This window comes from Eptesicus fuscus, chromosome 5 (assembly GCF_027574615.1).
Source record: "Eptesicus fuscus isolate TK198812 chromosome 5, DD_ASM_mEF_20220401, whole genome shotgun sequence".
Taxonomy (NCBI): domain Eukaryota; kingdom Metazoa; phylum Chordata; class Mammalia; order Chiroptera; family Vespertilionidae; genus Eptesicus; species Eptesicus fuscus.
This window is the reverse complement of record NC_072477.1, coordinates 42,688,860-42,711,011: the sequence shown is the minus strand read 5'-3', so window position 1 is coordinate 42,711,011 and position 22,152 is coordinate 42,688,860. Positions and strand designations below refer to the sequence as shown.

Here is a 22,152-nt window from a genome sequence, read left to right as displayed (position 1 = left end):
TTCGGTTTTTCCTATCTATATGTCAGGTTTTTTGTTTTTTTTTTAAATACATACAATGGAAATAAAAATGATCTCTCTCTGGTTCTTGTGAGGTTTAAATAAGATAATCATTATTATGTAATTGGCATAGTGTAAGCATTTAATATATATTAGGTTTATCATTATTTTTACTCTCTTAACCCAAGTAAATGATGCTTAAAACTTTTATTGAAAACATTGCTAATATAGAAAGATTCCACTGTCTAGTTGGATTGTTTGTATTTCTTTAATTATGGAAGAGAAGAATGAGTTCATTTAATAGTTATAGCATTATAGAATTTTGAAATTTTAAGGAACTTGAGAACCTCTAGTTAATTTCTCATTTTCTGAAGTGAGAAAATAGACCTTGAAAGATTGTGATTTAGTCATTAGCTGAAGACTAGCATATCTTTATGTGTGTTCATTGTTTATTCCTATAGTCCTTCTGTCTGCGTACTCATTTAGGACCTGTGCATTGATCCCAAAATCATTTATTGAACATCTGTTTGCAGAGCAGCTTTTTACCGAAATAAAAGTCTTATTTTTCTCCCTCTGGACAATATGGTTTGCAGTGTGTTAGAATTTTAAACAAAATTAAAAAAACAAAACTATTTAAACTTTGTTTTTTATTAGAAAAAATATTTCATTAAAATTTTAAAATGTTCTTAGTGGGGTTATTTTTTAGTGGTTACGTTATCTAGAAGGAGCTTTTCTAAGGGATCTATCTATGTTTCATGAGATGGGGCAGTACATAAATAGGGATGATTAAATTATCTATCAAATACTGATGCCAGGTACACCATGTCAGTGGAATGTTAGGTTTATACTTTGCTTGAAGGAGAATGGAATCTGCATATTTTGTCATTCTGTGGGAGCTAAATGCCATCAGTATGATGGAATAGACCAGGAACGGAGGAGCATGATCAGCTAGAGGAGTAGGAACTATAGGTCATTTTTCAGTCATCTTATATTGGGAAAAAAGAAGATAAATTGGGTGGAACAAGATTATGGAGATGTAACCAACTTGATTTGCTGCTTTAGTAGAGACTGTCTAACTAGGTTTTCTGGTTGAACTCGGTATTGTTGACAAATTGCTAATCTAACAGCTGCTTATTAACTATTTCCAATGGAGAGGATTAAGAATGATGCACAAGTCAAGTCAGTTTCATTGGTTGAAGAATCTGGGTTTGAAAATTATGAATTAAATATTTTTGATGTACTGTAGTACAGGCTTTACTGTATGCAATTTTAGCATTTTTTATTTCTTTGCTTTTGTAGGTAGAAAGTAAAAGTATAAATGAGATATTATGACATTGTTAAATGCTCATTTTGTCTATCTTTAGAATTCACTTTGGTTTACAATTGGTTATAAATTGATACCAGATAAAGATTCAGAATATAGAGTCTGCTTTATGACTAATTCTTTAAACCACAGCAGTGGGGTGTGTGAATGAGAGTAATTATGTTGTTTTACAGGAAGTACCTAATTCTTATTCACAATTTCAATATGACCTTTAATAATGTAAGGTCATAGCTAATGAAACAATAAAACTGGCACTTTCTTTTTAATTGTAAAAGCACTTTGTCTACTAATACTTGTTAATATTGCTTGAATATTGACTTGTATTTGTCTTTCTCAGAATATGTTTCCTGACTCTTAATTGGAATAGCACTCTCTCATACGTGTGTGTATAAGTATATATATGTGTGTGTGTGTTGGTAAAATTTTATGTTTCTGCAGAGGAGATTATGTGAAATGTCTTACTGAATTATAAGCACCTCCCCTCCTCTCTTCCCATTCACCTACTCTGTCTTGAGAACATTGGAAGCCAACCTTATACTGCCAAAAAAAGAGATTGGAGGATTCCTTTCTGTCAAAAGTGATCAGACAAAAGGAATCCTCAAAATAGCCAGGTTCCTGCCCGATTATTTTAGAATAAATACCCTGGTCTGCTCACTCACACAGATCTTCTAATCATCTTTTAGTGTCATACTGTTAGATATAAATGTAAATCCAAGAATTCTCTCATTTTATTTTAATGATTTAAAAAATATATATATTTATTGACTTCAGAGAGGAAAAGAGAGTGACAGAAACATTAATGATGAGAATCACTGATTGGCCCCTCCTGCACGTCCCCCACTGGGGATCGAGCCTGCAACCCCCGTATGTTCCCTGACCTGACCGTCATGGCAGGGAATCAAACTGTGACCTCCTGATTCATAGGTTGATGCTCAACCACTGAGCAACACCAGCCGGGTGATTCTCATTTGAGGGAAATGTCAGCATGAAAGGTAGAGACCAAAGCAAATAGCAAAAAGAACTCAGGTTACAGAGACAGTGCAGAGATCAGAAGAAAACAACAACAATGTCAAATTTATATCCTCAGAAAAGAAGATACTACATTCATGGAAAATAATGAGATGTAGGGAAAATTAAAAAGAAATTTGCAGCAAACAGGAAAGCTTATGGAAGTTAAAAATGTAATAGAAGAGTTAGAAGATAAAGTTGATATCTTTCAGAAAATAGAGCTAAAAGATAAGAGATATAAAATACTAGGGAAAAAATAGAGTGGAAAAGAAGTAGAGAATCAATCTAAGAAGGCCAGTATCTAAATACAGAGAGCTCCTGAGTTAGGATGGTTCGACTTACGATTTTTTGACTTTACGATGGTGCTAAAGGCATATACATTGATCTTTTCTCAGGTTAGCAATATGCGGTTAAGGTACATTCTCAATCCTGGGCAACTGCAGTGAGCTACTGCTCCCAGTCAGGCCTGCCATCACCAGGGTAAACAATCAAATCCTCTTCTGTGTACTGTGTTGTCAGTGTTTTTTGGATATTGTATTCTGAGCATGTTTAAGGTAGATTTGGCTAAGCTATGATGTTCAGTAGGTTAGGTGTATTGCATGCACTTGAAGCATTATAATAGGCAGAGAAGAAAGAGGATAGGAAAAAAGTCTAAGGAAGATAAGAAAACTTGCCAGAACTAAAGAACACATCTCTAAAGTTAAAAGACTCAGCAATTATCACTTCAAACAATTGAAAAAACAAACAAAAAAAAACCAACCCAACCACAAACCACATGACACATTGTAAAATGTCAGAGCACATAAAGAGAAACTTCCATAAGCTTCCTGAGAGGGATATACAGGTGACCATGAAGTATTCGGGATCAGAATGGTGGTGTGCTAGGCTTCTTAACAGCAACACTGGAAGCCAGAGGACATTGAGGAAAGGCCTTCAAAATTCAGATGGAACATGTTTTCCTGTCTAGAATTTTATACCGAGTCAATTTTGGTTATTAAATATGGGTAAGTGAAGATATTTTTAGACAATGTAAGAAATAAAAAAAAATGGAGAGTGGGTTATGGGAAATACAAAGGGTAGAAATACCCTACTAAAAAGAGAAAACCAACAAAGAAGTGAGATTAAGGAAATAGGATCCACTATGGAAGAGAGACAAGGGGATTACCAGGATAAGTTAAATCCTGCTATGACCATAATTGTGTACAGGCCTAGAGAGCATGTAGTCCAAATTGGAGTCTGATGGAGGGGTACAGGATACATACATACACGTGTACACACACACACACACACACACACACACACACACACACACTTTAAATGTTTTAATATATATTTTTATTGATTTCAGAGAGGAAAGGAGATAGAGAGAAACATCAATGATGAGAGATAATCATTGATCAGCTGCCTCCTGCACACCCCTACTGTGGATCTAGTCCGAAACCCTGGCATGTGCCCTGACTGGGAATTGAATCGTGACCTCCTGGTTTCATGGGTTGACTCTCAACTACTGACACCGGCCAGGCCAGAGGTATATTTTTAAGAAAGAGATTAAAACAGATTTCCTCTTCCTTCCCGCCCGCCCCCCCCCCCCCCCCATCCTCTAGGCATTTGAAGAGTTTCTACAGTTGTCAGGCCCCAGTGTTAGATTCTGAGGGTAACATGCATGGCCTTGTGTCTTAGTGGATCTCATTCTGGACATGGAATCACTTACATAAACAGAAAATTATAATACAGTGATTTAGTGCTAAAATAAAGATAAGAAAAATGGCCAGTAAGAGTAGTGAGGAGAGTCATTAGTTCTTCTAGGCCTAATGGGCAAAAGCTGGACTTTGAGGAAACAAAGCATTTTCTAGACCAGAGAAGTAGAAGAGCTCATGTTTCTTTATTAACCAGCTATATTGCATATAAAGCTCTTTATACACTCTTCTTCTCACTTTTGTATTTTTTTTTTTTTTACAATCTGCAAAGAACTTCTAGAGGATTGGCTAGGGGAGGCTGTCATCTCAGGGAGTGGTGGGGAATTAAGGAAGGCAGTTTAGTATGTTGTGAGGGGATAAAACTAACAGAAAGGTTTTAGGATGGAAGACATATGTAAGCTTACCATTTACTATTTCCTCTGTTAGTTTTATCCCCTCACAACATACTAAACTGCCTTCCTTAATTCCCCACCACTCCCTGAGATGACAGCCTCCCCTAGCCAATCCTCTAGAAGTTCTTTGCAGATTGCAAAAAAAATACAAAAGTGAAAAAAAGAGTGTATAAAGACCTTTATATGCAATATAGCTGGTTAATCAAAGAAACATGAGCTCTTCTACTTCTGGTCTAGAAAATGCTTTGTTTCCTCAAAGTCAGGATTTGCTGTTAATAGATGTATGATTTTGGGTAAGTCATTTCTTTTCAATAGAGTTCATTTTCCTCCACTTTAAAATGAGACTATTGGTGCAGATCAAGCATGTCAAACTCAAAAGCTAACATGGGCCAAATACTATTTAACCAGGTTTAAGTTTATGTAGGCTGCAAAAAAAACACACACAAAAGCTTCAATTTTCATAGAAACGTAGGTTTATTTAGAAAAGTATAGTATAAAAAAAAGAACAAGAGCAATGGTAAAATTAATGTTTTCTTCCTGACACATGGCATTGCTTCTTTGCCATTGTCTTTCCTACTTCAGGGGAAATCTGGTTCACAGTGATTACTTTCAAAACTGACCCAAGGTGAATGTCAGTAATTCTGGATCTGACAGGAGACTTACTTTCTTTCATAATCTACTAGAGGCCTGGTGCATGAATTTGTGCAGGGGTGGGGTCCCTTGGCCTGGCCGGCAATTGGGGCCGATCAGGGCTGTCTCAGCCAGTCCCAATTAGGGCCATCAGAGCTGGCTGGCCTGGGGGAGGGACCGCGGTAGGTTGGCCAGCTGCAGGAGGTAGGCTGTGGGAGTGCACTCACCACCAGAGGGCAGCTCCTGTGTTGAGCGTCTGCCCCCTGTGGTCAGTGCGCATCGTAATGACTGGTCATCTGATCAACCGGTCATAATGATTGCTTAGGCTCATTCGTTCAGTCAACCACTTGCTATGATGTGCACTGACCACCAGGGGGCAGACGCTCAATGCACAGGCATGGAAACATGGAACAGGCTGATGAATCTCAGAGGGAAGGGGGAGGAGGGAGGGCGGGAAGAGATTAACCAAAGATCTTATATGCATACTAGAGGCCTGGTGCAAAGATTCGTGCACCAGTGGGGTCCCTCGGCCTGACCTGCAGGGATCGGGCCGAAATCGACCTGGTGCACGAATCGAGACGGGTTAGACAAGCCCTGGAGCCCTCCCGCTGTCCCTCCTGGGCCCCGATTGGCCCCCATCGGGACTGGGTATGATGGGCTGGCCCCTGGGGGGATTGGGCCTAAACCGGCAGTCCGACATCCCCCGAGGGGTTTGGGATTGCGAGAGGGCGCAGGCCAGGCCGAGGGATCCCACCAGTGCATGAATTCGTGCACTGGGCCTCTAGTTGTAAATAACTGCTCACACTGTTACATTGGCTGGGCCACAAAAATACTCATTGTGGGCCACGAGTTTGACATGTTTGGCGTAGATGGTGTTGACAGTCTCTTTCTTAGTAGTTGGAAATGGAGAAACAATGACCAAAGCAGTTTGGGAACACAGGGTTAAACAAAGTTAAATAGATTTCTTTACTATAGCCTTACACGTTAGGGCATGTGCATTGAACTCCTGGACTTTTTAGCCTGGCCTTGCCAGTGTAGTGCCTCAATAGTATTTCCCGCTCCATCCTTTTCCTAATGGTTTAGTAGTGGAAAGAGAAGGGGCTTTTGAATCTTACATAACTGGGTTTGAATCCTGACTGCTACTTAGTGGCTCAATAGCCTTAGGTAAGTTATTTAACACTCTTAACTAGTTTCTTTATATATGAAGCAAGAAGGATAACACCTTGTGTATTTGGAAATATTTAGTGAAAACCAATATGAAAATATCAAATGTATTTAATGTATAATGGGTCAAAAAAGGTATAGCTTATGTCCTACAAATTCCAGAATTAGTATAGAATGTAGTACTTGATAATATGTTATTTATATCCTGTATACATTTGGTATTTGAAGTGGGCTGCTTAAATGTTTCATGTATACTTATATAATTTTTCCCTAAGAAAACAAATGTTCTTGAAAGCTCATTATTATATTTTGCCATCCACATATCAGTCAGCATTCTGGAGTAAGTGCTTGATAAAGAACTCACAGTTTTATCAAAACAGTGGGATGAGGTGAGATGTGGTTAATCTTAAAATGTTTCATAACCCTAGGTAGAAGTCAGTGAATTTATGAATATTAATTTTCTTTGGTTATGTTAAATGATTTAACCTAAGTTTGAAATAACTAGAACTCACTGTAAATAAATTGTCCTCTAAGCAAACGATAAGGAGAAAGTGTTATAATAAAGTATTGTTTAATATTGTAAATTATATTCTTGGAATACTAATGCTTTACATTTTGTTTTGTCTCTAAGCAAATGGTTATGAGCCTTAGAGTTTCTGAACTTCAAGTACTATTGGGCTACGCTGGGAGAAACAAGCACGGACGCAAACACGAACTTCTCACAAAAGCCCTGCACTTGCTAAAGGCTGGCTGCAGTCCTGCTGTACAAATGAAAATTAAAGAACTCTATAGGCGGAGGTTCCCCCAGAAAATCATGACGCCTGCGGACTTGTCCATCCCCAGCGTACATTCAGGTCCTATGCCAGCAACTTTGTCTCCATCTACCATTCCACAGCTCACTTATGATGGTCACCCTACATCATCACCATTACTCCCTGTTTCTCTTCTGGGACCTAAACATGAACTGGAACTCCCACACCTTACATCAGCTCTTCACCCAGTCCATCCGGATATAAAACTTCAAAAATTGCCATTTTATGATTTATTGGATGAACTGATAAAACCCACCAGTCTAGGTAAGATGATTATTCTATAATGGTTATTTGGTTACTTTTGGGGGATACATTTTCCTTTTAGAGTTTTAATTTGACCCAGTTGATTATTCATAATGAAATTTATACTTGGTAATACCATCTAGATGATAATAATGATCTTCCAATTTTAGACAGAATCAAATGTATAAAAGCTATCTTTTAGACAATAAAAGTGTAGTCAAGTTTCTAGTGATGGTTGCTGACACAGTAAATATAAAAATGTCTTCAAGAATATAAACTTGTGAAGTATATTTTAAATTATTGATTAATATTTTATTATAACCCTTACAAATTTAAAAATTAAAAACCCAATAATTATTACTGACCTCTCAATTCAGTTTTTAATTTTCAAGAAATTAAGACATATAAAACAAATGACTAGCTAGTTTTGATTATTTAAATGGGTTCATGGTTTTAATTATTTTAAAAGGAGCTTTGAGCTTTGATGTGTAGTATTTCAGTTTCAGTTGACTTTTTAAAGTGGACATATGTGCTTTGAAGGTGCACACATATGTAATCATGGCAATACAATACAAATACTTGAAATTTCACTTACTGTGTTTTTTTCCTAGAATACTAAATAGAATTTAATTTATTAATCAACTTGCAATTTTATTTTATTTTTTATATACTTTTATTGATTTCAGAGACGAAGGGAGAGGGAGAGAGATAGAAACATCAATGATGAGAGAGAACCATTCATTGGCTGCCTCCTGCATGCTCCCTACTGGGGGATCAAGACTGAAACCTGGGCATGTGCCCTGACTGGGGATCAAACCATGACCTCCTGGTTCATAGGTCGACACTCCACCACTTACCCATACTGGCTGGGCAATCAGTTTGTAATTTTAATTGCTATAATGCAACCTTACTTTATTTAATGAAGAATAAAACAAACGTTATTGTGATCTCTGATGCCTTTGGTGTAATTTATTTAAAATCAAATTTCCAGGTGCTTGTTTGTTCTTATAAATCAGTGGTTGTTGGTAAACTATGGCCTGTTGGCTGTTTTTTGTGGATCTGAGCTAAGAATGTTTTTTTTTATGTGTGTGTTTTGAAATGTTCCTAAAGAGTTCTTTAAAAAAAAAAAAAAAAAAAAAGAATATGCAACAGAGACCATGTATGTCTGCAAAACCTAAAATATTTACTGTCTGGCCCTCACAGAAAAAGTTTGCCAACCCCTGTTACAAATAGTTAAACATTTCAGTTTGGGGATTGTTGAGTGTTGAATTTGGAGAACATTTACTGAAATTCTTTGAACTGGGAAATGTTTGTTTTTATATTTTGCAGAATTTACCTGAATAAATCAAGATTGTAGGAGTTATTTTCATACAACATGAATTTTATATCACATTTTATTTTAAAAATAGCCATAATAAGAAAACTTAACAGTTGTTGAGAACCTATATGCTTATGAAGCTTACACATGTTCATTATAAAAAATGAAAATGCCAAGTCCTTTCCTTATTAGCAGTTTAATGTGTATGCATATAAAAACAATTTGTTTCTTGTTTTTCAAGGAAGAATCATATTATACATAGTATTCTGTGATGTTTCCGCGCCCCCCCCCCCGTAATATATTTTATAGGCATCTCTCTTTGTCTCATTTATTTATTTACATTTTTAATTGAAGGCCAGATATATACACACACATTTATATATGGCATGTATGTGTACATATGTGAGCATGTATATATATATTATAGCTCATATCTTATTAAAGATTATATACTATTCCATGATTTAAAGTCTTTTATTAAAAGACAGATATTTTCAGCGTTTTGTTGCCAAAAACATGCTGTAGTAAACATCATCTGAGATTTAAAGGAAAAAATGCTGGTGGCTTTTATTTGATTGGATTCCTAGCTCTCAGATTTTCTTATAGTCTAAACTAGAAGCCCGGTGCACGAAATTCGCACGGCGGGGGGTTGTCCCTCAGCCCAGCCTGTACCCTCTCCAATCTGGGACTCCTGGAGGGATGTCCGACTGCCCGTTTAGGCCCGATCCCACCAGGCAGTCGGACATCCCTCTCACAATCCAGGACTGCTGGCTCCCAACTGCTTGCCTGCCTGCCTTCCTGATTGCCCCTAACCGCTTCTGCCTGCCAGCCTGATCACCCCCTAACCACTCTGCTGCCAGCCTGGTTGATGCTTAACTGCTCCCCTGCCAGCCTGTTTGCCCCCAACTTCCCTCCTCTGCCAGCCTGGTCACCCCTAACTGCCCTCTCCTGCAGGGTTGATCACCTCCAACTGCCCTCCCTTGCAAGCCTGGTCCCTCTCAACTGCCCTCCCTTGCAGGGCTGGTCCCTCACAACTGCCCTCCCTTGCAGGCTGGGTGCCTCCCAACTGCCCTCTCCTGCTGGCCATCTTGTGGTGGCCATCTTGTGTCCACATGGGGGCAGCTATATTGTGTGTTGCAGTGATGATCAATCTGCTTAGTACTCTTTTATTAGATAGGATAGAGGCCTGGTACAGGGGTGGGGGCCAGCTGGTTTGCCCTGAAGGGTGTCCCGGATCAGGGTGGGGTTCCCTTGGGGCGTGGGGCGGCCTGAGCGAGGGGCATGTGGTGGTTTGCAGGCCAGCCACGCCCCCTGGCAACCTAAGCGGAGGCCCTGGTATCTGAAATTTATTTTCCTTCTACAATTGAAACTTTGTAGCCTGGAGCGGAGCCAAGCCTGCTGCTCCCTCCGGGGCGGCAGCCATTTCTGTGGCAGTTAATTCACCTTCTACAATTGAAACTTTGTAGCCTTAAGCGGGTGGACCCAGCCAGGGTGTGCGGAAAGCTTTGCTTCCCCTGTTGCCACCGGCAACCCTGGCCTGCTCTCTCAAGCTCCATTCTGCTGCCATTTGTTTGAATTTGTTTACCTTCTATAATTGAAACTTTGTAGCTTGAGTGGAGGCTTAGGCCTGCAACGGCTATGGAAAGCTTGGCTTGCTCTATTACCTGGGAAACCTTGCTCTCTGTGGCTGTAGCCATCTTGGATGGGGTTAATTTGCATACTCGCTCTGATTGGCTGGTGGGTGTGGCTTGGCTGGTGGGCGTGGCTTATGTAGTGGAGTGATGGTTAATTTGCATATTACCATTTTATTAGAGAGGATTAATGTGTCTTGCTGTTTTTATTTTCATACAAGTACCAGTATGAATAGATATTGTTTACACATGTATCTAAATTTTCTTTCAGAGTAGAAGTGCAGACTGGACAGGTCATGGTTATGTAGCCATAACTTAATCTATAATAATAAAAGCGTAATATGCTAATTAGACCGGACGTCCTTCTGGACAACCTTCCGGACGAAGCTGGGGCTGCGAGGGAAGCCCAGGTCCCGGGTGCCAGAGGGAAGCCAGTGCTGGCAGTCGGGGGAAGGAAGGCCTACTATTGCATGAATTTCATGCATCGGGCCTCTAGTATATCATAATTTATATCTTAAAGCTTTAATACTTCAGGGTACATCTATCTTTATGAGTTTTTTTTGTTTTGTTTTTTGTTAATCCTCACCTGAGAATATTTTTCCCATGTATTTTTTTAGAGAGTGGGAGGGGAGAGAGAGAGACAGAGAGAGAGAGAGAGAGAGAGAGACAGACAGACAGACAGACAGACAGACATAGATGTGAGAGAGACACAGTGATTGGTTGCTGGCCCAACGAGGGCTGGGGATTGGACCTGCTACGCAGCTATGTGCCCTTGATTGGGAATCGAATCCCCTTCCTTTTTGTGTGTGGGCTTATGCTCTAACCACTGAGCTGCAACAACCAGGGCTCTTTATGAATTTTTTAATGTGAACTTAGTAATGGGTTAAATATCTGGTTTCCCCTTAAAATATTAGAAACAGATAGTTCATAAGGAAGTATAATGACTCAAGTCCAGAATGTGACAGCTAAATTTAATTTTTCATTTGTATCCCTTCTATTTTGGCCTTAAGCACTAGATTTAAACAGATTTTTAGATGTTCTACTGTAAGCTGAATGTCTTTATGCATGGTTCATGTTTCTTAAAAAGTCAAAATAGTTGTTTTGTTATCCCCTACTTTATTAGATAATTCTTACCCATTCTTACAATAATTTTATTATTCTTTAATTTTAAAGTACTTTTAATTTTAAGGCTTTTTTCATTTTGGGGGCACATATTAAAGATAATGTATTTCATTGTCTATAGTTAACTAGAAGAAGGGGAGATGAAGTAAAGGTGGTTGTAAAGTAAAATGCTTGATTTATTGTGTATTTTTGCCTGTCAGTGTTAAAATCTGTTTGTTCTATGAGGCCTATTTCAAATGCTTTTTTAAAACCTTTTCCATTAATTTTTCTAAGATTTCCCACTCAACCTGTCTATTCCTTTCCCATTCAGAATCGATATCACTTTTCTGCATGCTAACATTTTGTTGTTGTTAGTTTCTTAAAATTGTAAGGGCTCTGCTGTATTCATCTACATATTCCCATAATAGCTAGCTATGAACCTGTTACATGGTAGTTGTTCAGTAAACATTTATTAGCTCTCCAATTCATTTAAATACAATAGTCTTTTACTTTAATTCAGTGAATTTTAACCATTTTCTCATCCAAATACAACTGAGGCATATCACTTATCATAAACAGTAGCTTATAAGAGGTAGAAAATATTTAATAGACTATTTAAAAATATTCTCCTTATTATAAAGATAGCACATTTAATGTAGAATCCATAGACACTACTTAATTTAGACATAAGTTTTTAAAATATTTCTGTTGTGTTCCTCTAGTCAGAAGTCATCAGTGTGTGTGTGTGTGTGTGTGTGTGTGTGTGTGTGTGAGTGTGTGATTATTTCTGCTTTTGTTTTAATGAAGAGGAGAATCTCAAATACTGACTTAACCCAGCAGGATCTTAGCCACATATATTATTGATTCATGTAAATAATTGGGCACAGAAAAATTTTTATCTTCATAGTACATTGAGCACCATGTATTGAAATATCATTTACATAGTCTGCCACTCTTGGTGTTGATGAGCTATGAAATTTACACAATTATGAAAGTCAAATGGGCAAATAATTTTGGGTTAAGATATTTTGTTAATGTACATTTAGATATAAGATGTTTCCCCTCAGTCCTTTAATATTATTTAGAATAATAAAATTATTTAGAATATTATTGTTTATATTTAAACAATTAAAGTGGGAATACTGGGTCATAATGCTAGTTCTATATTTAATTTTTTGAGGAACCACCATGCTGTTTTCCAGAGCTGTATCATTTTACATTTCCATTAACAATGCACATGAGCTCCAGCTTCTCTGCATCCTCACCAACACTTATTTTCTGTTTTTGTTTTGTTTTGTTTGTTTGTTTGTTTGCCATTATGATGGGCCTGAAGTTATCTTATTTTGATTTGCATTTTTTTCATGATTCATGATGAGCATCTATTAATTCATGTACTAGTTGGCTATTTGTATATTTTCTCTGTAGAAATGTCTCTTCAAGTCCTTTGCCAATTTTTTAACTGGGTTATTTGTTTTGTTATTCTTGAATTATAGGTGTTATTTATTTAATTATAGGAGTTTATTGATTTTGAATATTAACCCCTGATTAGATATGTGATTTCCAAATATTTTCTGCCATTTTGTAGGTTTCCATTACACTTGGTTTATTGTGTGTGTTTTTTAATGATAACAGGGTATTTTTTTTTTTTTTAATTTACTGATTTTTAGAGAGAGGAAGGAAGAGGGATAGAAAGTTGTCTTGTTTCTGAGCTTGTTTCTCAGTCTTTTACCATTGAGTGTGATGTTAGCTGTGGTGTTGTGTGTGTGTGTTTTTTTATATACTTTATTATGTTGAAATAGTTTGCTTATAGTTGTTGGTATTGAGTTTTTAAATAATGAAAGCATGTTAAATTTTGTCAAATGATTTTTTTCTGCATCAGTTTGGATGATCATATGGTTTTTCTTTCTTCCTGTTAATGTGGTATATTAATACTGATTAATTTTCATATTTTGAATCATCCTTGTGTTCCACAAATCCTACTTGGTTATGGTGTATAATCCTTTTCATGCTGTTGAATTTGAAGAGTAGACATTCTTATATTGCTCTTTAGAGGGAAAATATCTAGTCTTTTACCATTGAGTATGCTGTTAGTTGTGGATTTTTTCATAGGTGCCCTTTTTGTCAAAAATTTTTAAGTCATGAAAGTGGAATTTAGAATTTATTTAAATGCATTTTCTTCATTTATTGAGATGATCCTGTGGTTTTTGTTTTTTATTCTTTTAATATGGTGTATTGATTGCTTTTCATATATTAAACAGTGGCTTTTGGATTTTACCTGAATTTTGATGTCCTATCTCCAAAATGAGTAAATTAACAGTCTTCCTACATTTCTATTTCTGACATTTATGGGGTCTTAAAAATCAATTCTGAATTTTATTATCTTTTTTATATGAGAGTAAGGCTCTAATTCCTCCCAAACTATTTTGAATGAATATTTTTCTGGATATTATTCTATTCCACTTACCTGTTTGTATATTTCTCCACTAACATGGAATTATTGTATTTAGTTTTTTTTATTGTCTTAAAATTTTTGAATAGACATTACATTCATTTGATACAAAAATCTAAAGTTACAAAAAGCGTTTATAATGAAAGGGAAGTTCCTTTCCTCCCTTTATCTCAACTACAGGCGGTACTTTCAGTTCCTTTTACATCATTCCAGAGAGCATATACAAACGTTTGCCTCATTCTTTTTTTTAGCATCGACTTTGTATGTGATTGGTTGGACTATGCTTTGTTACATATTCTCTTATTGATTGACATATAGGTGTTTTCCTGTTGAAAATAGTGCTACTGAGAATGTTCTGTGACATGTATCACTATACACATGTCCAAATATCCAATATTTTAAAAGGTAAATTCCTAGAAGTAGAATATGCATTTAAAATTTTGATAGATGTTGACAAATTTCTCTCCAGAAGTTTGAGTTAATTTCTAATCCTACTGGTTATGCAGAGTAGTTTTCCCTCTATGCCTTCAGCAATACTGTGTGTTATTAATCTTTTTGATAATTTCAAATTTAATGGGTGATATTTGTAACTATAGTTTTAACTAGCATTTCTCTTAAGAGTGAGGGTGAAGTGTTTTTGTTTTTAAATATATTTTTATTGATTTCAGAGAGGAAGGGAGAGGGACAAAGAGATAGAAACATTAATGATGAGACAGAATCATTGATTGGCCACCTCCTGCACACCCCACTCTGGGGATCAAGCCTGCAACCCAGGCATGTGTCCTGACCAGGAATTCAACTGTGACCTCCTGGTTCATAGGTCGACACTCAACCACTGAGCCACACCCTCCAGGCAAAGTGTGGCTTTATTTTATATGTTTGAGTAATTGTGTTTGTTTGAACTATTCATTAACTTTGCCCATTAAAAATTGAATTATTGGGCTTTTTCCTCTGATATAAAATTAAGGGGTTTAGCATTTTGTGATATAAATTTCAACTTTTTCCCAGTGTGATATATCTTGACTTTATTTATGATTGGTATTGGAAATTTCTCATTTATTTCCTTTTATTGCTAAGCAGCATTTCACGATATGGCTGTACCACAGTTTCTCTACCTTCTCACCTATTGAAGGGGATTTTAGTTGTTTCCAGTTTTTGTCTTATCACAAATAATCTATATAAAAGCCTAAGCAGCCGTTACAACCAAACGAGTCGCTATGACGCACACTGACCACCAGTAGCTGTCCACTGGTGGTCAGTGTGCTCCCACAGTGGCCGCGCCACTCAGCCAGAAGCCCGGCTCATGGCTGGCAAGCGTGGCTGCAGCAGCAGGAGCCTCTCCCGCCTCCGCGGGAGTGCTACTGGATGGCGGCAGCAGGCACAGTGGGCCGGGATAATTGGGCCGAAACCCGGCAGGCTAACATCCCCCTCGAGGGGTCCTGGATTGTGAGAGGGTGCAGGCCAGACTGAGGGACCCCACCCATGCACGAATCCATGCACCGGGCCTCTAGTGTTATAAGCATTAATGACATAAGTTTCCTTTTTTTATGGATTCATACCCAGGAGTTAGATTGCTGGGTCATACGTATAATTGTATCTGTAGCTTATTGAGAAAGCACCAAACTCTTTTCCTAAGTCTTGGGTATCATTTTACATTTCTACTGGCAATATATGAGAGATCCAGACTTTCTGCATTCCTGCCAGCATATTGTTACTTATTTATTTTAGGTGTTTACATAGGTATGTAGGAATATCTCATTGTGTTCTTGCATTTCTCTAATGGCTAATAATGTTAAACATCTTTCCATGTGCTTATTTGCCATCTCTGTATTCTCCTTGGTGAAATATCTGTGCACATCTTTTACATATTTTAATTGTATTGTTTGTTAGTTTTTTTACTGCTGAATTTTGAAAGTTGTTTTATATATTCTAGATACTAATCCTTAGTCAGATGTTTTTTACAAATATTTTCTTCCAGTCTGTAGCTTGTTTCTTTTCTTAAAACTTTAGATATTGAAATAATTATAGATTTATAGGGAGTTGTGAAGAAGTGTATGTGAAGGAATGTCTTGTGTACTCTTCACCTAGTTCCCCCATTGTTAGCATCTTTCCTAACTAACTTTAGTGAAATATCAAAACCAGGAAATTGACAGTACAATTAACAGAGCTTATTCAAATTTTACGATTTTTTTAATGTACGTACTCACTTATGTGTGTGTGGTTCTCTGCAATTTTATTATATGTGTAGCTTCATGTAACTGCCACCACAATCAAGATATTTAACTTCCGCCAGGCCAGGGTGCCTCAGTGGTTGAGTGTTGACCCAGGAACCAAGAGGTCGCCAGTTTGATTCCTGGTCAGGGCACATGCCAATTGGCGATGTTCCTCTCTCATGGATATTTCTCCCTCTCTAGCCCTTTCTCTCTAAAAGTCACTTCCTAATACTTTCACAAAATCCCTTCTTGCTACTCTTTCATAGCCTCACTCATCCTCTTCCCCTATCCTTAGTCTTTGGAAACCACTAATAAATTCTCTAGCTGTAAATTACGTTATTTCATCAATGCTATATAAAAGGAGTTATGCTTTATATATCATTTGAAGATTGGCTTTCTCGCTAGCATTATTCTTTGAGGTTTATCCAAGTCGCGCTCTATATCAGTAGCTTGTTCTTTTTACTGCTGAGAAGTATTACATAATATTATATACTACCATTTGTTTAACCATTTTACCCACTGAAAAAACATTTAGATAGTTTTCAGTGTATGGCTATTATAAGTAAAGTTGCTATGACCATTCATGTACAAGTTTCTATGTGGAAATAAGTTTTCATTTTTCAGGGATAAATGCATAAGAATTCACTTGCTAGGCCATGTAGTAAGCTCATTTTTAGTTTTAAAAGGAACTGCAAAGTTATTTTCCACAAAGACTATAACATTTACTAATTAAGGTTATGAAATAATTGCTGTAAAATGGAGAAATATGCATTTATCTTTAGTGCTTCAAATTTCTATTTCATAGAATTCAAAAGCTAAGAAGCAGTCATTTAACTTAAGGTAAGTGGGGTGGAGATAAGAAAGTAAGAGTGGAATTGCTGAGTCTGATGAGAAATTAGTTAAAATTCAACCAAGAGAGTATAGAGCTATTATAATATTTAAGATGTCAATTGCAGTTTTATCTATCTAGTAGATAAGGAAATTCAGGTTTTCAAATTCACTCAGGATGTGAATTAGCTTCCTCTTTAATAGAAGTAATACATTGTTGTTTATCAGATAGCCTTGATACTATAACTTATGTTTTTACTTAAGGTTGAAGTTTTTGTAGAATTTGATCTTGTGGTTATTTTTAGATAAAGCAAATCATGCCATGTGTTTGTATGTATCGTTGGTATATTTGTGTATAATTTGCTTATGCTTGTGTAGATTATGGAGTACTTTTGAAGTCAACTTTAAGGCAGGACTATATTTATGTTTTTCTTGTTAATTTTCACCTTCCTACCGTAAGATCTAAATTTGCTAATCAGAAGAATATTTGGAGGAGAATTATGCTTAACTTTAGTGTGACTAGAATAAAAATGCTGGAGGTTTATACCTCATGGGTAATCTATATTAGCCTTTCTAAGTCTGAAGCTTACTTTTTACTTTGCTCCCTAATCTAGCATTTCACCTCTAGTTTTACCCTGTTATGCTTTTAATGTAACTTCTGAAATGTATTTTAACTTTATATAAAATGAAATTACAGTTAGTAATGATAGTGATTTGTTTTATCTCTCATTGCCCTATATAGATTAACTTCTATATAAAATTGGAGGATAGGCACTAATATTTTTTGTTACCTAAGAAATCATCTCACACAGTTAAACATTTTATCATTTAAATAAATGATAATTACCAGTCTAATCCATCCAGTTCTTCAACTGTGGGTCATTGCAAAGTATGCTTCTTTTTCTATATGGCTAACTACAATTTAGATATTAATTTAATTAAAGGTGATACTTCCTTTCCAGTTGGCTTTTGTATACTATAGTTTGTTTATGCATACATTGGTATACATTAATATGTGTATATGACACAGTACATTTGTTTGTACCCAGAATTAGAGAGAGGACGAGAAAAAAATAAGCATGTATATATTAGAGATATTCAACTATTTGTACTCCCCTTTCTCCTCTATCAAGGCTAAAAATGATGGTAAACCTGTTTCTATGCTCATGAAGAAAGTAATGCATGCTTCTAGATTTTCTAGATTCTCTGAATAGAGAATTTTGTGGTATGAAGGTGAGCTTTAGGAGCAGGAACAAAATTATTCTCTTAACCTGTATGCAAAACTGGTCCAACTTTCACTGGAAAGTTGTTTTTGGCATCTTGCCATTTGTCTTTACTCATGCTTCTCCCACCTCATACTTCCCCCTTCATCAGGCATCTAATGTTTTTAGTTCCTCACTGTGGCATTTTTTCTAAGCCTGCAGGTGGTATCCCTATATTAAACCCCACAAAACCCCTCAATTTTATTTTTACTATGATCTGTAAAATGCAAGAAAACAGTTTGATCTATAGAGTGAAGAAAGTTGATTCTGAAAGTCAACATATTGGTCTGATTGCTGAAAATTCCTGAAATTGTACCTTACAGTAATGTGCCATGTTTAAAGTAATGTACAGCCCAGTAAGCTTTCCTTGAGCATTGCTATTTCTTTGGCTGAATACAGATGAAATTGGCTTATGTTTAGGGGCATGTTTTGTGGTTTTTTAAAAAAAAATCATTATTAGATCTTTAAAAGACTAGCATTATTCTTCATGGTAAGATGTTCTTGTTAGGAGGGATTCAAAGAAATTGACTGAGGGAACTTAACACTCTTCTTACCTGGGGACTATGGCAAAACTGGTATTTTTATGATTATTTGATACCATAGAGCCGTGGTCGGCAAACTGCGGCTCTTTGGCCCCTTGAGTGTGGCTTTTCCACAAAATACCAGTCTGGGCGAGTCTATTTTGAAGAAGTGGCGTTAGAAGAAGTTTAAGTTTAAAAAATTAGGCTCTCAAAAGAAATTTCAATCGTTGTACTGTTAATATTTGGCTCTGTTGACTAATGAGTTTGCCGACCACTGCCATAGAGGAAAGATGGTTTTGAGCAATGAGCTAAGTCTAAGAAGCTCATTTCTGCTTGAGCATTCTTTTGGTTCAGCTCCGTTAAATTAATCTTGATATTCATAACATTTCAACTTTTGAAACTGATCAGTTCTTCCCCTGGCCAGTGTGGCTTAGTTGGTTAAGCATTATTCCGTGCACAGCAAGGTTGCTGGTTGGATTCCTGGTCAGGGCACATACTCAGGTTGTGGGTTCAGTCCCATGTTAGGGTATATACTGGAGGCAGCTGATGGATGTTTCTCTCCATCTCCCTTCCTCTCTCTCTGAAATTAATAAAAACTTTTTTTAAAAAAATATGATAAAAAAAGAAACTGATAGGTTCTCTACTTAGGTATAGGAATCTAGGATAGTAGTAACTATACCTGTTTGCTTATTTGTATTAGATGTTTGTCAGGGATTGTCTATTAACTTACAGCTATTTCCCTCTGATCTTAGCAAGTATTCTTGAATATGGGCTCATTTGCCACTACCTTCAACCTCATGAGTACTCTTAATCCTTATCAGAAGGAAATTCCATATCTTGCTGGGGGAAAGTAAACATAATAATTTGTAAGGTTCTCTTAAAGCAATATATTTCAGAAGTATAAGGTCAGTGTTTATTCACATGCCTGGAATTTCTAGTTTGTCTATTATAAGTATAAAATCAGTTTTGGGTAAATGTTATTAAATGCCTAATATCTACATTAGATAATTACAGTCTTTAGAGCCTTTTCTTGGTTCATGAATATAAGCTGCTACTCAAATTTTAGTGTTTTATCCTTATACTTCATTTAAGAAAGATAGTGTAAAATGGATTTGGAAAAGGCTATTAAACTATATCTAAATGCAATTATATAAGTAGTAGTAATGTTTGATGAAAGATAAAGTGGCCAACATTTATAAACAGGAAAAAGGTAGATGGCAAATCCTTAATATTTATACTTAGCTAGAGAAAATAGACACATTTAAGAAAAACTAAGGACACACTCATTTCATTTCAGTCTGTACTACTAGGTAGATAGTGAAACATCTATCTATATATATAAAAGCCCAGCAACAGGAACCACCAGAATGACCAGTGGCTATGATGCACACTGCAGCAGCCAGCCAGCCTGATCCGGACCCTGATTGGCCCCCGCCCCTGGCCAGCCTGGACCCCGATTGGCCCCCAACACCCCAATCAGGAGCAGGGCCAGCCGGCTAACTGCCCTCGGCCCCCCCGCCAGCCCCGCTTGATGGGCCCCCATCGGGGTGGGCCTGCCAGACCCCACCCATGCACAAATTCATGCACCGGGCCTCAGTTTAAAATAATTTTCCTTGCTGGTCTAGAGTGGTTAGTGTAGCTAGAAACTTCCAGCTACTTTTATGCAAGAACTCTTGTTCAAGAAAACTACTAGAAAATCAACTGTGACAAACTGTTTAATTAAAAGTTAATTTTTAACCTTTTGCACTTGGATGTCGAGTGTGACTAGACACGGTTAGCATCGGTAGCAGCTCTTTTTATACTCTTTGAATGTATCAATAATTTGAAATATAAAAAAATCCAAATAAATAAGTTTGTATCAAAAGAAACTCCATTTTTTTATTCTACTGCTGCGCTTTGTAAAATCTGGGGTATTTAAAAAATTAAATCCCGAGTAGAATAAAGGAATCGAGAAAAAAGCAAGCGAGTGCAAAGGGTTAAAAAACGGTTTTAAAAAATATATTATTTTTATTTATTTCAGAGAGAGAGAGAGAGAGAAGACAGAAAAATCAATGATGAGAATCATTGATCGGTTGCCTCCTATATGCCCCATACTGGGTGGGGATCGAGGTTACAACCTGGGCATGTGCCCTGGCTGGGAATCAAACCAGTGACCTCTTGGTTCATAGGTTGACGCTCAACCACTGAGCCAAGCTGGCTGGGCTCAGTTTTCTTTTTAAAAACTGCAAATAGGCCCTAGCTGGTTTGGCTCAATGGATAGAGCGTCAGCCTGCAGACTGAAGGGTCCCGGGTTCGATTCTGGCCAAGGGCACATGCCTGGGTTGCAGGCTGGATCCCCAATAAGGGGGCATGCAAGAGGCAGCCAATCAATGATTCTCTCTCATCATTCATGTTTCTATCTCTCTGTCCCTCTTCCTTCCTATCTGAAATCAATAAAATATATTAAAAAAGAAGATGACAAGAGCAAATAATTGGCCTGGTTTGGCTTTAAAAAACACACAACACACACAAAAAAAAAAAACACCTGCAAATGGTAGAAAATTTCACTTTAAACTGTCATAAACATAAAAGCTAACCCATTAGTTTATGTAAGCAAAGAATGAAGGGCTTGGTGCTGAGAACCATGAACATTACCAAGATCCTTTCTTTTCTTTTTTTATATATAGTATTTTTTAAATTGATTTCATAAAAGAAGGGAAAGGGAGAGAGAGCTAGAAACATCAATGCTGAGAGAGAATCATGGATCAGCTGCCTCCTGCTGATCCACTGGGGATCAAGCCCAAAACCCAGGCATGTGCCCTTGACCACCGGAATCGAACCTGGGACCCTTCAGTCTGCAGGTAGATACTCTCTCCACTGAGCCAAACCGGATAGGACCCAAGATCCTTTCTTGACCTTGCATTTCCCTGTCAGCTTCTACCTCATTAATTTGCTCCACATTGGGGCAAAATTCCATGAGCAAATCTTCCGTAATCTCTGTCTCCAACTGCTCACCTTTCATTCTCCTCTAAGTCCACTCCAGTTGGGCTTTTGCTCCATCACTCCACTGAAAGATCTGTGATGTCAAAGCCCTTCTCAATTCCTAGTTTACTCAGTCTATTAGCTGCATTTGACACAGTTAACCAGGTTCTCTTATATGTTACTTTCAGGAAACTCCTCTCAATTTTCCTTCTATCTCAGTGGTCATTTCTTCTTAACACTTCTTTGCTTGTTCCTTTTCTTCTCCCAGATCTCTTTTCTGTCTATACTTATTTCCTTGGGTAGTTTATCTAGTCTCAAGGCTTTAAATAGTAATTAAGGTGATTCTAAATTTATATCTCTAGCCAAGATCTTTCTTATTAGTTCCAGAGTCTCATCCAACTGCCTATTAAAAAGGTCACCATTCAGATGTCTATCTCAAACTTATGTCCAAAGGAAAGATCTGTTCTTTCTTCCAAAACAAATTATACCCACAGTCTTCTCCTTCTTTGTTAAGGGTATCTTCATTTTTCTAGTTGCTCAGGCTAAAATTTTTAGGCTCATCCTGGCCTAACCTAATTAGTTAGCAAATCTTGTTGGCTCT

The 22,152-nt window shown here is 37.1% G+C and overlaps 1 protein-coding gene across 1 annotated transcript in view; it reads left to right on the top strand.

The window, feature by feature from the left end:
- The window catches only part of PIAS1 (protein inhibitor of activated STAT 1), a 121,230-nt gene that overhangs the window by 32,892 nt on the left and 66,186 nt on the right, over window positions 1–22,152 (top strand). The window contains exon 2 of the mRNA XM_008139090.3: window positions 6,844–7,288. Within this exon, the coding sequence (XP_008137312.1) occupies window positions 6,844–7,288 (445 nt within the window). The remainder of the gene's footprint in view (window positions 1–6,843; window positions 7,289–22,152) is intronic.